The sequence below is a fragment of the Nicotiana tabacum genome, chromosome 4 (genome assembly GCF_000715075.1).
Source record: "Nicotiana tabacum cultivar K326 chromosome 4, ASM71507v2, whole genome shotgun sequence".
Classification (NCBI taxonomy): domain Eukaryota; kingdom Viridiplantae; phylum Streptophyta; class Magnoliopsida; order Solanales; family Solanaceae; genus Nicotiana; species Nicotiana tabacum.
This window is the reverse complement of record NC_134083.1, coordinates 52649703-52665657: the sequence shown is the minus strand read 5'-3', so window position 1 is coordinate 52665657 and position 15955 is coordinate 52649703. Positions and strand designations below refer to the sequence as shown.

Sequence of the window (15955 nt, the reverse complement as noted above, 5' to 3'; positions counted from 1 at the left end):
CACTTTACAAAGGTAGAGGGGATAAAATGTAATATTTGTGGTAATGGTAGAGTCAATAAGGCATCTATATAACATAAGTAGAATAATACTTGTTGTATTGTTTATCCGAAAAACGTATAGAGTTGAATTTGTACGTAGTTCTAAGGGTATGTGGTATAACTTGACACAAATCGTAAGAGTAAATAGAAATATCTAATATTGATTGTAAAGAATGAAAAATAGGCAAAGTTGAATAGAGAATGATTTATGGATTAAGCAAGATGAATCAATCTATAAAGCTAAAAAAGGACAATTCTTCAATATGGGAGTATATGATATCTGAGTTACAATGTATCCCAAAAAACCTTTCTTTTACAAAAACAGTCATCCCTTTTATAGTGGAGGGATCCTACTTTAGATATAATTAAAAATACATAGTTGGGAACCCATGATAAATAAGCTTTTCCCTAATTCCCGCCGAGATTCCCTCTCTTAGTGCGGCTGCAACGGCTCTTGTCTATGAGCCGGATATTAATTGGACTCGGTATCGGTCGGTATTGGTCGGTTTCCAATTTTAGAGCTCGATGCGGGTTTGAGGTCGATGCCGACTCGGGATCCGGTAATGACTTGGGCTCGGTATTGGTTGGCCTCCAGCCCTTAAGCTCGATTCCATCACATCTCATCATAGTTCGATTCGGACCCGATCTCGATAATGACTTCGAGCTCGGTATTTGACCTGTCCCTGAAATTTGAAGCTCATTTGTGCCTTCTTCGGATCCCATCTCGATATTATGAAGACTTTATTCGGTTCATTATGTTCCCATCTCGATTAGTCGTATGAAGGCCGAAATAAATTTCGACCGTATACAGATAGTCCCCTCGTTTCTCGAGAAGGATGTGGCGAGAAACGATATGATTTTCCAACGGCACGATTGGATATGCACTGATGTTTGCATCGAGCCCGACCATGACGTACGTGATAGCTATCTCGTCGGTTCAGTTTACCAAGGCATTTAATGCGTGTCAGACGGTGGTCGGCCACCGCTGATATTGAAACCGCCATTGCTCAATCTATAAATAGCCCCTTCTTTTACCATTTATCACTTTTACATCTTCAATCTCCAAAATTTCCAAGTTGTTTTTTGTATCTTCTGAGTTCATCTGTAAATCTGTAATTTTTCACTGCAAAATCTTTCTTCAAAAACACCAAATCTTTGTTACCTCCTTCTATTTTCGATCTTTAAATTCAAAATGGCGAAAACATCAAAAACCATTCCTCAAAAAGAAAAAGCTTCTTCTTCATAGTCTGCCGCTGACAAAATACTGGTGGAGCCACGGCCTGAGGAGTGTGTTCCTGGGGCGTGTGTTCTTACCTCTGATTTTAAGGTCAATAAAGGCTCGTCGGTTCCCGACCGATATGAGCTAGTATCGAGGTATATGTGTTTGATAACCGAGGGGCATCTCGAACAGATAATGAAAGATTGCAACTGAGAGGATAAAGAAGTGGTAATCCCGTCTCCTGAAAAAGATATCACCACTCACGTGAAAGGGTTTTTAAGTGTGTATACTTACCCTTTTCACGTTAGGTCCTCTCGACCTTGTTATTATTGATCTTTGTCGTCAATATCAAATAACCCTAGGCCAAATCCATCCTTCTTCTTGGCGGATTGTTATTTTGATTCGTTTCTTCGTGAACAAAATCGAGGGATGCCTTTTACCCTCGACCATCTCATTCGATTGTACTGCCCTCGCCTCTTTCGAGGTGGGTTAATAAAACTTCAGCGCCGGGCTACCAAGGTTCTGTTCTTGAGCATAGGCGAGGACAAGGATCGAGGCTGGATGTGCAGGTTTGTTCGAGTGAAGACTTCGGACCTGATTCCGACTGAAAAGATGCCATTTCCCGTAGAGAAGAACATAAAGCGTAAGTGTAATTTTGTTGTTATCTCCTACTGTTTTGCCCCTTCACTTTTTCCTCACTGATATCCCCCTTTTATGATGCAGCGGTTCCTTGGATACCCGGTGCAATTCCCGACCTCAAGAACTGGGTACGGGGTCTAGCTTCGACCTCTACATATGTCGAGCGCTCATGGTGTGATTTGTCAAAGGGCCGATGGGAGGCCAAAAATCATGATAAGCCTCTTTCTCGTATCTTAGGTAATTCAAACGAGATGCTCTCCATATACTTAAATCAATTTTCTTGTATGTAGGCCTGGGCAAAGATGCGGCTTTGAGGGCCCCGTCCGTCGAGGAAGAGGCTTCGGCCTCTGTTCCAAAATCGGTGAAGAATAATAAGAGAAAAATGGCCTCCGCTTTCGAAGATCCAAAATCGAAGACGAAGATGGCTCGTAAGCAGAGGAAGAATACCATCTCTTTGACCATAGAATTAGTTCTGCGTCTAAGGGATGAAGACAAAGAAGAAGAAGAAAATGATGGGTCCGTGCTGGTGGCCCGAGTGAAGAAAACCATCGATGCCCCAAAGGCAGCTGAATCGATGGTGATTTATAAAGCTTCGTCTCTGACTGAGGAGATATCAGAGGAAGGTTCGGGCAGAGTCCCCGAATCGTTAGAGATCGAGGATGCTTCCCACCGAAGTCAAAAAACGGTGGGTATATCAGAAAGGGCCGGTCCTGAAGCTCTCCGAACTGAGGAGAACGCCCCAAGCGAGTCTCTTGGGGCAATAGTAATCGGAGACTCACACACTCTCCATGCCTTTTCCGAAGGGGCGATACGAGAAGCCCAAGCTTTTGGGGGCCTCGAAGTAAGGTAGCCCGTAGGCTTAATAGTCGAGTGCGTGCTTTGCTCGAACTCGAAATAAGGTTATCCTGTAGGCTTAGTAGTTGAGTGAGTGCTTACTCGAACTCAAAGTGATGCAGCCCGTAGGCTTATTAGTCGAGTGAGTGATTCGAACTCGAAGTAATGTAGCCCGTAGGCTTAATGGTCGAGCAAGTAATTGCTCGAACTCGAAATGATGTAGCCCATAGGCTTATTAGTCGAGTGAGTGATTCGAACTGGAAGTAATGTAGACCGTAGGATTAATGGACGAGCGAGTAATTGCTCGAACTCGAAATAAGAGTAGCCCGTAGGCTTAGTAGTCGAGTGAGTGCTTGCTCGAACTTGAAATGATGTAGCCCGTAGGCTTATTAGTCGAGCGAGTGATTCGAACTCAAAGTAAAGTAGCCCGTAGGCTTAATGGTCGAGCGAGTGATTGCTCGAACTCAAAATAAGAGTAGCCTGTAGGCTTAGTAGTCGAGCGAGTGCTTGCTCGAATTCAAAATGATGTAGCCCGTAGGCTTATTAGTCGAGTGAGTGATTCGTACGCAAAGTAATGTAGCCCGTAGACTTAATGGTCGAGCAAGTGATTGCTCGAACTCGAAATAAGAGTATCCCGTAGGCTTAGTAGTCGAGTGAGTGCTTGCTCGAACTCGAAATGATACAGCTCGTAGGCTTATTAGTCGAGTGAGTGATTCGAACTCGATGTAATATAGCCCGTAGGCTTAATGGTCGAGCGAGTGATTGCTCGAACTCGAAATAAGAGTAGCCCATAGGCTTAGTAGTCGAGTGAGTGCTTGCTCGAACTCGAAATGATGTAGACCGTAGGCTATTAGTCGAGTGAGTGATTCGAACTCGAAGTAATGTAGCACACAGGCTTAATGGTCGAGCAAGTGATTGCTCGAACTCGAAATAAGAGTAGCTCGTAGGCTTAGTAGTCGAGCGAGTGCTTGCTCGAACTCGAAATGATATAGCTCGTAGGCTTATTAGTCGAGTGAGTGATTTGCTCGAACTCGAAATAGAGGATGGATTCTGAGACATGAGATATCGATAAAAAAAAATTCTCTTTATGTCATTATACATGTGTTTATATTTCTGTACCAGGGATCGAGCAAACTATATGAGCATGGTTCGTTTTGACCATTTGGCTCTTACAATTTTTCCTATCGAAACCATGTTGTCATGAAGTAACTTTCTTGCTTCGAACTTGATAATACTTGATAATCGAACTTGATATATTCGATGTATGCCCCCTAGTATTCGAGATTGATTGTAAAGAGGCCTCGGATACTGTTGAATTGTTTAGCACGATCAATGGTTGCCTCATTAAAAACCTTGCCTAAAAACCTATTTGGGATAAAACCAGTCTAAGGGAAAAAGAGTGCAACGCGTGCTTTCAGACTTAAGGCTTCGTGTAGAATAATCCATCCTTGTTCCTGATCGAACACCTACAAGGGTTAGTTTCGAAATATAAACGAACATGGGAGGGTCGTACCTTAGCAGTAGTATCGTTTTAGGTGTGACACGTTCCAATTGCTTGGTAGTTGTTTGTCGTTTATAATACCGAGCTTGTAGGATCCTTTACCGACGATTTCGAGTACCTGATACAGTCCTTCCCAGTTCGGACCCAGTTTTCCTTCATTTGGGTTTCGGGTGTTGAGGGTGACTTTCCTTAGCACTAATTCCCCGATTTTAAAATGGCGAAGATTGGTCCTTCGATTATAGTATCTTTCGATCCACTGCTTTTGGGAGGCCAATCGGACGAGAGCGACTTCTCGTTTTTCATCCAATAATTTGAGGCTAATATTCATAGCCTCGTGAATTTGACTCTTCTGTTGTATATCGAAACCTGGCACTGGGTTCCCTGACTTCGACTGGAATCAAGGCTTCGGAGCCATATACTAAGGAGAATGGGGTTGCCCCCGTACTGGACTTTGATGTTGTTCGATATGCCCAAAGAATTTCGGGTAGAATTTCTCTCCATTTTCCCTTAGCGTCGTTCAACCTTTTCTTTAGGTTTTGAATGATAGTCTTGTTCGTCGATTAGGCATGTCCGTTCCCACTGAGGTGATACGGTGTTGATAATATCCTTTTTATTTTGTGGTCTTCGAGGAATTTCGTCACTTTGTTGTCGATAAAATGTTTCCCATTGTCACATGCTATTTCGGCGGGTATCCCAAATCGACATATGATATGATCCCAGATGAAGTCTATAACCTTTTTATCTCTCACTTTCTCGAACGCATGTGCTTTAACGCATTTAGAGAAATAGTCAATCATAAATAAAATGAACTTAGGTTTACCTAGGGCCGATGGCAAAGGGCTGACGATATTCATTCCCTATTTCCTGAACGGCCATAGGGATAGGACTGAGTGAAGTTGCTCTCCGGGCTGATGGATCATCGGTGCAAATCTTTGACATTTGTCACATTTTCGAACAAATTCCTTTGCATCTTTGTCCATATCGACCCAATAAAACCCTGCTCTGATTATTTATTGGACTAATGAATCGGCACCAGAATAATTTCCACAAGTACCCTCGTGAATCTCACGTAGGATGTAGTCGGTATCTCCTGGTCCTAAGCATACTGCCAATGGTCCATCGAAAGTCCTTCGGTATAATGTTCCATCTGCAATCAATGTGAATCGAGCAGCTTTGGTTCATAGGGCCCTCGAATTTTTAGGGTCCGATGGGAGCTTTCCGTTCTCCAAGTATTCAATATACTTATTCCTCCAATCCCAGGTTAAGTTTGTAGAGTTTATCTCGGCATGACCTTCCTCGATCACGGATCTCAAGAGTTGAACGACAGTCCCCGAGCTGATCTCATCTTCCTCGACCGATGATCCCAAATTTGCAAGTGCATCGGCCTCACTGTTTTGTTCTCGAGGTACATGCTGTAAAGTCCATTATTTGAAACGGTGCAAAGTTACCTGTAGTTTGTCCAAATACCTTTGCACTCTATCCTCTCGAACTTCGAAGGTTTTGTTTACTTGATTTACCACCAGCAAAGAGTCACACTTGGCTTCAACGACTTCTGCTCCCAAGCTTTTAGCTAGCTCGAGACCTACAATCATGGCCTCATACTCGGCCTCGTTGTTAGTCAACCTAGTAGTTTTGATGGATTGCCTAATAGTGCTACCCGTGGGCGGCTTTAAAATGATGCCTAGCCCGGACCCCTTCACCTTCGAAGCCCTGTATGTGAAAAGGGTCCATACCTCCCGTTGATGTACCCGGTTTCAACAAGAGTTCCTTTTCAACTTCGGGTATGAGGGCTGGTGTGAAATCGACCACGAAGTCCGCTAAAATTTGAGACTTTATGATCGTCCGGGGTTGATATTCGATATCGTACCCACTGAGTTCGACGGCCCATTTGGCCAATTGGCCTGATAGTTTGGGCTTGTGCAAAATATTACGAAGTGGGTAAGTGGTTAATACGCATATGGGGTGACATTGAAAGTATGGTCTTAACTTTCAATAGGCGCTTATCAGTGCGAGTGCCAATTTCTCTAAGTGTGGATATCTAGTTTCTGCTTCCCCTAAGGTTCGACTTACATAATAAATGGAAAATTGTGTACCTTGCTCTTCTCGAACTAGGACACCACGTACCGCTATTTTCGATACTGCCAAGTACAAGTAAAGTTTCTAATCTGCCGTCGGAGTGTGAAGCAACGGTGGGCTCGATAGATATCGCTTCAATTCTTCTAATGCCTGTTGGCATTCCAGGGTCCAGGCGAAATCATTCTTCTTTTTGAGTAGAGAGATAAATCGATGGCTTCGATCCGACGACTTCGAAATGAATCAGCCTAAGGCAGCTATCCTTCTGGTTAGCCTCTGCATGACTTTTACACTGTCTATGATGGTGATGTCTTCGATGGTCTTGATTTTATCGGGGTTGATCTCGATCCCCCGATTTTATACCATGAAACCAAGGACTTGGCCGAACCAACCCCGAAAGCACATTTCTCGGGGTTGAGCTTCATGTTGTATTTCCATAAAATATCGAATGTTTCCTGCAAATGAGCCAAATAGTCCTCTGCGCGCAGGGACTTAACTAGCATGTTATCAATATAAACTTTCATTGATTTACCTATTTGTTCATCGAACATTTTATTTACTAGGCGTTGGTAAGCAGATCCTGCATTTTTTAACCCGAAGGGCATTACATTATAACAATATGTTCCTTACTTTGTGATAAATAAAGTTTTTTCTCGGTCCTCCAGGTTCATTTGGAATTGATTATACCCAAATCGAGAAAAGTAAGGATCTCGTGGCCGGTTGTGGCATCGATCATGCGATCGATGTTAGGCAGCGGAAAAGAATCTTTGGGGCGCGCCTTGTTTAAATCCTTATAATCTACACACATTCTAAGTTTGTTCCCTTTTTTAGGGACTACAACCACATTGGCTAACCATTCGGGATATTTCACTTCCCGAATGGACCCTATTTTGAGAAGTTTAGTTACCTCGTTCTTTATGAATGCGTGCTTTACCTCAGACTGGGGTCTTCTCTTTTGCTTCACCGGTTTGAACCTGGGGTCTAGACTTAGCCGATGCGTCGCTATGTCCGGTGGGATCCCTGTTATATCTAAATGGGACCAAGCAAAATAATCTATGTTATCAATAAGAAATTGAATAAGCTTTTCCTGAGTTCAGGGGTTAATCCCGTTCCCAGGTATACCTTTCGCTCGGGTAGGTACTCGATCAATATAACCTGCTCCAACTCTTCGACAGTTGATTTGGTGGCATCGAAATCTTCGGGAACGATAAAAGTTCGAGGGGTCAGAAAATCCTCATCTTCTTCTTCTACCTCCTGCTCCCTCGATTCGGTCGAAGCTGGTGGTTGTGATTGCTATTTGACGTCATGTTTACCTCCAATGTTCGACCTTTCCGAGGTTGATAAGGTTGATATCGGTGTTACCTCGTCAACCGCAAATATTTCCTTTGCAGCATGTTGCTCCCCGTATATTGTTTTTACACCGTCCGATGTTGGGAATTTCATCATCTGGTGGAGAGTCGAAGGGACTGCCCTCATATTGTTGATCCAAGGCCTTCTGAGCAGGGCATTGTACCTCATGTCACCCTCGATTACGTGGAACTTGGTAGCTTGAATGGTTCCAGCCACGTTCACCGGTAAAGTAATCTCCCCTTTAGTTGTTTCACTAGCCATATTGAAGCCGTTTAAGACTCGAGCTATGGGCACGATTTGATTTTGTATGTCGAGATGCTCCACGACCCTTGATCGGATGATATTCGCCGAGCTGCCTGGATCCACTAAAACATGCTTAACTTGAACTTTATTTAATAAGATAGAAATTACCAGAGCGTCGTTGTGGGGCTGAGAAATGTCTTATGCTTCTTCGTTGTTGAACGATAAAGTGCCTTCGGGCATATAATCCCGGGCTCATTTTTTCCTAGTGATTGATACTTTAGTGCGTTTGAATATGGGTCCTTGTGGAATGTCTACCCCACCGACGATCATATGAATGACATGTTGGGGTTCCTCATGTTCGTTTTTCCTGTTGGCGTCCCTTTCTCTGAAATGATTCTTAGCTCGATCGCTGAGGATTTCTCGAAGGTGGCCCTCATTGAATAGACGGGCTACCTCTTCCCTTAATTTCCTACAATCTTCGGTCTTATGACCATGCGTGCCATGATACTTGCACATCAAGTTCGGGTTTCTTTGGGAAAGATCGGTTCGTATGGGTCTGGGCCACCTAGTATCTTTGATCCTTCTGATTGCCGACACAATGTCCAATGCATCGATGATAAAGTTATATTTCGATAACCGAGGTGTTTCTGTGGGATCGACATACTTATCAAAACCACTTTTTCTCATAAGTCCCCGAGAATTCTGTCCTCGATCACTTCTTCGATTGTTCCGGACGGAATTGCGTTCTGAACCATTATTCCTTCGATCTGCGGTATATGGTTGATATCGGTCTCTGTTCGACCTTGAATCCCTAGCGACGTCTCTCTGGTTTTTAACTATCGACTTGTTTGGATGTACGGAACCGGAAAGGGCTCCTAATTGGTCGTCCTAGACCCTGATCTTCGATTGATATCGGTTGTGCACATCTACCCAAGTTACAGCTGGATATTCGATCAAATTTTGTTTCAGCTGACGTGATGCTACCGAAATCCGCTCGTTCAATCCTTGGATTAAATCTTGAACGACCCAATCATCTGTGACCGGTGGCAATTCCATGCGTTCCATTTGGAATCGGGATACGAATTCTCTCAGCATTTCATTATCCCTTTGCCTTACCTTGAAAAGGTTCGATTTCCTCGTTGCAACCTTTAACGCTCCTGCGTGTGCTTTTACGAAAGAGTCTGCTAACATGGCGAATGAGTCGATAGAGTTTGGTGGTAGGTTGTGATACCAAATCATTGCTTCCTTCGAGAGGGTCTCCCCGAATTTTTTCAACAGCACAGATTCGATTTCATCGTCTTCTAAATCGTTACCCTTGATGGCACATGTGTAAGAGGTGACGTGCTCGTTGGGGTTGGTCGTTCTATTATATTTAGGAATCTCGGGCATGCGGAATTTTCTGGGGATCGATTTTGGAGCTGCATTTGGTGGAAAAGGCTTTTGCACGAATTTTTTGGAATCCAACCTTTTCAACATTGGTGGTGCCCCCGGGATCTGATCGGCCCTAGAGTTATATCTTTCCACATTTTTATTGTTTGCTTCGATCCGTTTTGTGAGTTCCTCGAGTATCTTAGCAATTTCGGAATTAGCCCCCGACTCTTGCTCATTTGATCTTATTATTGCTGGCTCCATACTGTGGGTGATTTCTCGGGGTAAACTGGGTTCCGGCCTACTTGGTACCTGGGTTTGACTATGCAACTGAGCTATCACTACTTGTTGAGCTTGCAATATTTCAAAAATCATACGTAAGTTGATTCCGTTTTCCTCAACGTTATGGGTTTCTCGAGCTGCAGATCGAGTACCACCATGAATGCTATTTTTCGGTTCAGAACGTAGGTTTGCCTCAATGGCCACATGCGAATTAACGTCTAATGGTACTTCGACTCGAGCTCCAACGGCGTCGACAAGTGGCATTCCGCCCTGGGCGTCAAGTTGTTGTTCTCACCTTGAAGGCCAGCTTCGTTGTCGATAGGTAAGGTCATTTAGTTTGAGAGCTCGTCGTTGCTAATCCAAAATCAAAGACACTTCCGAAAATAAGCGTAAAGTGATGTGTTTTTGTAGATTCGTATCGAATAATCACTATTATCCTTAGTCCCACGTTGGGATAAAATGTAATATTTATGGTAATGGTAGAGTCAATAAGGCATCTAGATAACATAAGTAGAATAATACTTGCTGTATATTTTACTTTTCTTATTTCATTTAATAAATTTAATTTCATTATCTATCATGTCATTAATTAGAGAAGCATGTTTGACAAATGATGATTGAGCTCCAAAAAAACACAAATAAATTGAAGAAAGAGTCAAAAGTTCCATAGTATAAAAGGTTGCATTTTTCTTTGCATGTCTTTGCCCAAACCATCCCCCACCCTTTGACTTTGGAGTTCCTGACTACCAATGTTTAACATTTTAGTATTAATCAAACAAACACCTTGACCTAATTTTTGACGCAGACTAATCAGTACAAACATCATAAAGCATAAAAAAAGTCACTAGTAGAAAAAAACCAAAGTCCCCTCAACTGAAAAACTGACCCCCTTTTCACTTCCTACAGTGGCATACCCCCCCTCTAACTCCGTAACCCAATCCCGTAACCCAATCCACCTCTGCAGTAGTAGTATGTAGAGAGCTATAGAGTACAGAGGGTTTGAAAAATCACCATTGATCAAATCATACAGACTGACTTTGCAATAAATGCGAGCTAAAAACCAGTAGCTGTTTTCATCTGCCTGGTTTTCTTTTAACTCTCTTTTCATTCTTGTTTCTGAATATTCACCAAAAATGGCTCTGGTTAAATCTTGAATACCCCATTTTTTTGTTTATTAACTGATTATGGGATGTGTTCTTGGAAAAATAGCTGCCGCAAAATTCCGCCGGGGAACCAAGAATTCGAATGCTTCCGATGGTGTTGGGGTTCCGGAGGTTGATGCCAAGATCACTCAACCTCCACCGACGGCGCCGGCGCCGTCAGTGCCGGAGTATTACAGTCATAGAATATCAGGAAACTCGTTCACGATGAATCAGCAAGGGTGGCCGGCGTGGCTTGTTGCCGTCGCCGGAGATGCCATAAAAGACTGGACTCCCCGCCGAGCTAATACCTTCGAGAAACTCGATAAGGTAAAGGGTACTACTACTTCAGCGCAATGTACTGCGCTTTCATGCAGTACTTTTGCCGTGGGAAATGTTAACTATACGTGTGTGTAATAATGTTCCTTAATTGTATCGCAATAATAATGCATTCTTCGATACTACTAAGTAATAATGTCAGGGGAAGGTACAACTTCCCATTCGCGAGGTATAAGATATTAAACCTGCACTTTTTTTAGTCCATTTTTTTTACACCAATTCTCGCATTATTGCCCCCACTAATCTTGATTCACGCCGCATAAGGCCCATGTAATGGGAAGCTTTTTAATACATTCTTGATGTGCTGCAAAAGCAATGTACAATTTCTTGAACCTAGGGGTGGAATGCAAAGGAATTGATACTTTAGTCTTTGGTAGTTGTACCTTAGTTGTTAAGTTTGCCTGTTTTTATGTGTGGATGCAGATTGGGCAAGGCACATATAGCAATGTATATAAAGCAAGGGACTTGATAACAGGGAAGATAGTTGCATTGAAGAAAGTTAGGTTTGATACATTGGAGCCTGAGAGTGTGAAGTTCATGGCAAGAGAAATACTTGTTTTGAAAAAACTGAACCATCCCAATGTCATCAAACTTGAAGGTTTGGTTACTTCAAGAATGTCTTCTAGTCTTTACCTTGTTTTTGAGTACATGGAGCACGATCTCGCTGGCCTAGCTGCTGTTCAAAAAGTCAAATTCACTGAACCACAGGTTTTACTACCATCCCTTTTCACCTTCAGAAAAAAGTCGTTGGTCGATGTAGTTTTAACTTCATATATTCACTTGTGCGTTTAAATGCTTTCTTGGCTTTTGTCTGATGTATTAGTCACACACTTGATAGTTGGGTTCCCCCAAAACAGTGCGCTTACCTGATTATTAGTAAAGCCTAATTTGGTACTACTCTGCCAAAACACTTACTTTTGTTTTGTTGTTCTGTTTTTGTAATTTGGTTTCCATTCTTTATGGAACCTGGTATATCTTCTCTAATTATGTAATGTCTTTTGTCTTCTAGCTTTCATTCTTGTGCTTTCTGATTTTACTGCTGGTCTTTTCTAGGCCATTGGTCCCGATCATGGTGGTTTGGGAATCCAATGCTGAGTTGTTTCCAGATATTTCATTTTAGAATAGTGCTATTGAGTGAAGTAATGGTACCTTCAATGAACTGAAATATCCCATCTACCCACTCAGCAAAGGGATTACCTCACAATTCTTTTATCTTCCTGTAAAAATTTCTTTTTGAACAATAGTTCCGCTTAAGTAGAACTATATGCAGAAAGTAGATACAGAAAAGACATTGGGTTTTCATAGTTTCATCTATTGAAAAGGCATATGGAATTTTCTTTACATGCTCTTCTTGAATGATGGATAAAGAAATTCAAATTGGATATATTGTTTTGTGTTATTCGTTATGCAAATGGTATGGGCTGAAAATACTGTTTAGATCATAGTGACATTTCTCAAATACGTTGCCTTGAAACAATGGATCATTGTTTAAGTTATCTGGTTGACGATTGATTTATCTGTCTTCCCAACTAGTTTGCGATTGAGATGTATTAGTTGTATTATCTTTTTAATGAGGAAGCCTAAAAATTTACGACTGGTATAGTCAAACAAAGATACTATAATACAGAAGAGTTGATCAGTTGAAGAAAACCATGTAAAAATACATCAAATTAAGAAAACCAAGTAACAATATTTATCCAACTACAAGAATACATATTTGATAGCTAAACAATTATGAATGTCACCTGAACAAAATGTCTGTTGTTAGCGACTAGCTGAGTTGTCTAGCTTATATATTATCGCAGGTAAAGTGCTACATGAAACAGTTACTCTCTGGTCTAGAGCATTGTCACAATAATGGGGTCCTCCACCGTGATGTAAAAGGTTCCAATTTGCTTATTGATAACGAAGGGATACTGAAAATAGCTGATTTTGGGTTAGCTGCATTTTATGATCCTGAACACAAGCAACCTATGACTAGTCGTGTTGTGACTCTCTGGTACCGTCCACCTGAACTTCTTCTTGGAGCTACACGTTATGGTGTTGGTGTTGATCTGTGGAGCGCCGGTTGCATTTTGGCTGAGTTACTAGCAGGGAAGCCAATAATGCCAGGCCGAACAGAGGTGTTTTATTCTCTGTGTTACTTGCTACATTTGATATAAGACTGACTTCTTATTCTCCAGAAAATCAGCTGTTGAGACTCTGATATGCTACATTTTAGGTTGCCCAAATTAATAAACTGACTTTCAAGCTACATAGCTGACTCTTTTAAATTGGTAATTTAACTTGCTTTATGGAACTTAAGCCAACAACTAGTATTTTTTTTTTTTAAGAAAAAAATTGATTCTGAAGCAAATAGTTAGGTTTGTTCAGTTGATTATTTACTTTCTTGAGGCACAGATGTCAAGATAAAGTGACTCACTTGGACATTCTTTGGCTGCTTAGGTTGAGCAACTCCACAAAATATTTAAGTTGTGTGGCTCTCCATCCGACGAATATTGGAAGAAATTCAAGTTACCAAATGCTACTCTTTTTAAACCACAGCAACCTTATAAACGCTGCATTGCCGACACATTCAAGGATTTTCCACCCTCTTCACATCCTCTGATTGAAAAACTTCTTGCTATTGATCCTGATGAAAGAGGCACAGCAACTGCAGCTTTGAACAGCGAAGTAAGTCATCCGATAATCTTAAAAATTAAAAAAAGATGTTGTTATACCTTAGAGGTGGCTAAGTTTGATGTTTGATGCTCTGCTCGCCTGTTAAACTGTCTTTTTTTCTGATTTCGAAGCGGCATTTATTAAGTTCGGGATTCTAGTTCGTTTAAGTTACCGGGGTTCTAAATTAATAATTTATACATATTCAATAAATTTCTTAAGACAAATACAGGGTTTGGACCAAAGTTAGTGGGTTCGGCCGAACCCGTAACCGAAGCGCTAGCTCCGCCCTGCACTGTGCTCACATGTACTTAGATCTTAAGTTGTACAAGTCAGTTGCTGTATTCTATTTCTGATATGAATACTTCTGCTATCCAGTTTTTTGCAACGGAGCCATATCCTTGTGAGCCTTCAAGTTTGCCAAAGTATCCTCCTAGCAAGGAAATGGATGTAAAACTGAGAGACGAAGCAGCCAGGAGGTGTGTTTTAATCAATATTGAAATATTTTTTCACCATTGGCTTGTCATCCACTGAGACCTATTTTCTTTATAGGCAAAGAGGTTTGCACGGAAAAGCTCAAGCTGTTGTCGATGGCACCAGGAAAGTGAGAATTCGTGAGAGAGTTAGCCGTGCAATTCCAGCTCCAGAGGCAAATGCAGAACTCCAACCAAACTTAGATGTAAGTGAGACTAACTTTATCCTTTTTCTCCTTAATCTGTATGTTGCTCTTGTCTATTAATCTTGACTGTCACGTCATGCCATGGAAGTTGCTCACTATATTAGAGAATGGGACCGACAACGACGTTGAGCAAAAGTTCCTTTGTCATCTGATATTATGTTTGTTACAATTTTAAACTCTTATATGGAGTGTTTGCTCTTGTTTGATGCTTCTAAATAGTGTAAAACATCAGTCTGTTTCCTCCTAAATCTCTTTGCTTCACCGTTAGTACTCATTTGCCTACATCCTGACTCCATTCTTGCCTACTAGTCCTTTCTCTGTCAATTTCTTAGTCTTTTCGTCATACTCACCCCACTTATTTTTCTCCAGAGGTGGAGAGTGATGACACAGGCCAATGCTAAGAGTAAAAGCGAGAAATTTCCTCCGCCACATCAAGATGGAGCAGTCGGATACCCTCTTGATGCATCACACAACGGTCCTGTATCATTCAGTGTAGCTGATGCTTCTTTTACTTCATCAAATTTTGATCCAAAATCACGATCTTTGAGAAGTACAACAACTACAGCTGGGACGTCGAGGCAGAGGAGAAATAAGAAAGAAGAGCCTCATATGGCTCCTTCACGTAAGCTTATCCATGCATTCCTTCCATCTTCTGTTAGGCTATCTATAGATATGAGACTGAGGGGTAGAGCTTCTGTTTCGGAGACATTTAGTCACCATAGATAAGAGGAAGATTCCCAAAGCAATAAATTGTGGCTTCAAAGGGGTTTTTCTTTCCTGTTTTCGGTACATGCAGCTTCCCTTTTGCTTGTTATTGTATTCCATGTAATTATTGAACAGTTTTGTGTATGATTCGAAATAGATGGATTTGGGGTCATAATTTACACCCAACATCCGTTGTATAGTTGCAACTCATAATCTGATTGCAGCCTTTACGTAGTTGTTCTTTGTCTCGTTGGTTTCTCATATTCTTTCAGCTTTACTTTCGTCTCTTTGTATTAGAGTTGGGCGTTTTTATGCTAAGAATTTCTAAGTTGTTCCACACCCTGGTAGTTGCCTGAAATTAACTCAACATTTTCCTTTATATACACAAGTTACAAAGCTTAATTACGATTTCCAGAGCATCTTGATGAAACTTTTGAATTCTTAGGATTAATGTTTATGTGTCAGTTGAAGTAATATGATGTTAATAGTGAAAAATAACTACCATCCTATAAGTGAGGGGAGTCATTTTCCCCCTTTGATAAAAATTTGTCCTAGAAAACATTTTGTAATAACCAAACACCAGAAATAACTTCCTCATGAAACACATTTCCTGAAATATGATTTTTGTCATACCAAACAGAGACTATAAGTTTATGAAAACTAATGCTCAGCACCGTTTAGTTCGCTCGATTTTGCAGACAAGACTTCTTTTCTGGTTCTGGTTCTGGTGCAAATGTTGCCCTCAGGAGTTTAGAGTGTTCATACATTAAAATTGTGTAACTAAAGCTATGCCCTGCTCCTTTACAGCGAAAATGAGAATTTATGTGAAGTTCCAAATACACTCTAATAGAGAGCATTACAAGGTAACTATGGATCTATTAAGCTACC

The 15955-nt window shown here is 41.4% G+C and overlaps 1 protein-coding gene across 2 annotated transcripts; it reads left to right on the top strand.

The window, feature by feature from the left end:
• Positions 1-10397: 10397 nt before the first annotated feature.
• Positions 10398-15302, top strand: LOC107820995 (putative serine/threonine-protein kinase At1g54610). 2 transcript variants are annotated; one of them, XM_016647371.2, is made up of 7 exons: positions 10398-11016; positions 11449-11733; positions 12831-13148; positions 13471-13698; positions 14062-14162; positions 14236-14362; positions 14732-15302. In XM_016647371.2, exons 1-7 carry the CDS (start codon positions 10732-10734, stop codon positions 15086-15088), a joined length of 1701 nt encoding a protein of 566 aa, XP_016502857.1. In that variant the 5' UTR covers positions 10398-10731; the 3' UTR covers positions 15089-15302. The 2 variants fall into 2 exon arrangements, with proteins under 2 accessions (XP_016502857.1, XP_016502859.1); XM_016647373.2 differs by lacking the exon at positions 12831-13148 and having other exon boundaries at positions 10530-11016.
• The last annotated feature ends 653 nt before the right edge of the window (positions 15303-15955 follow it).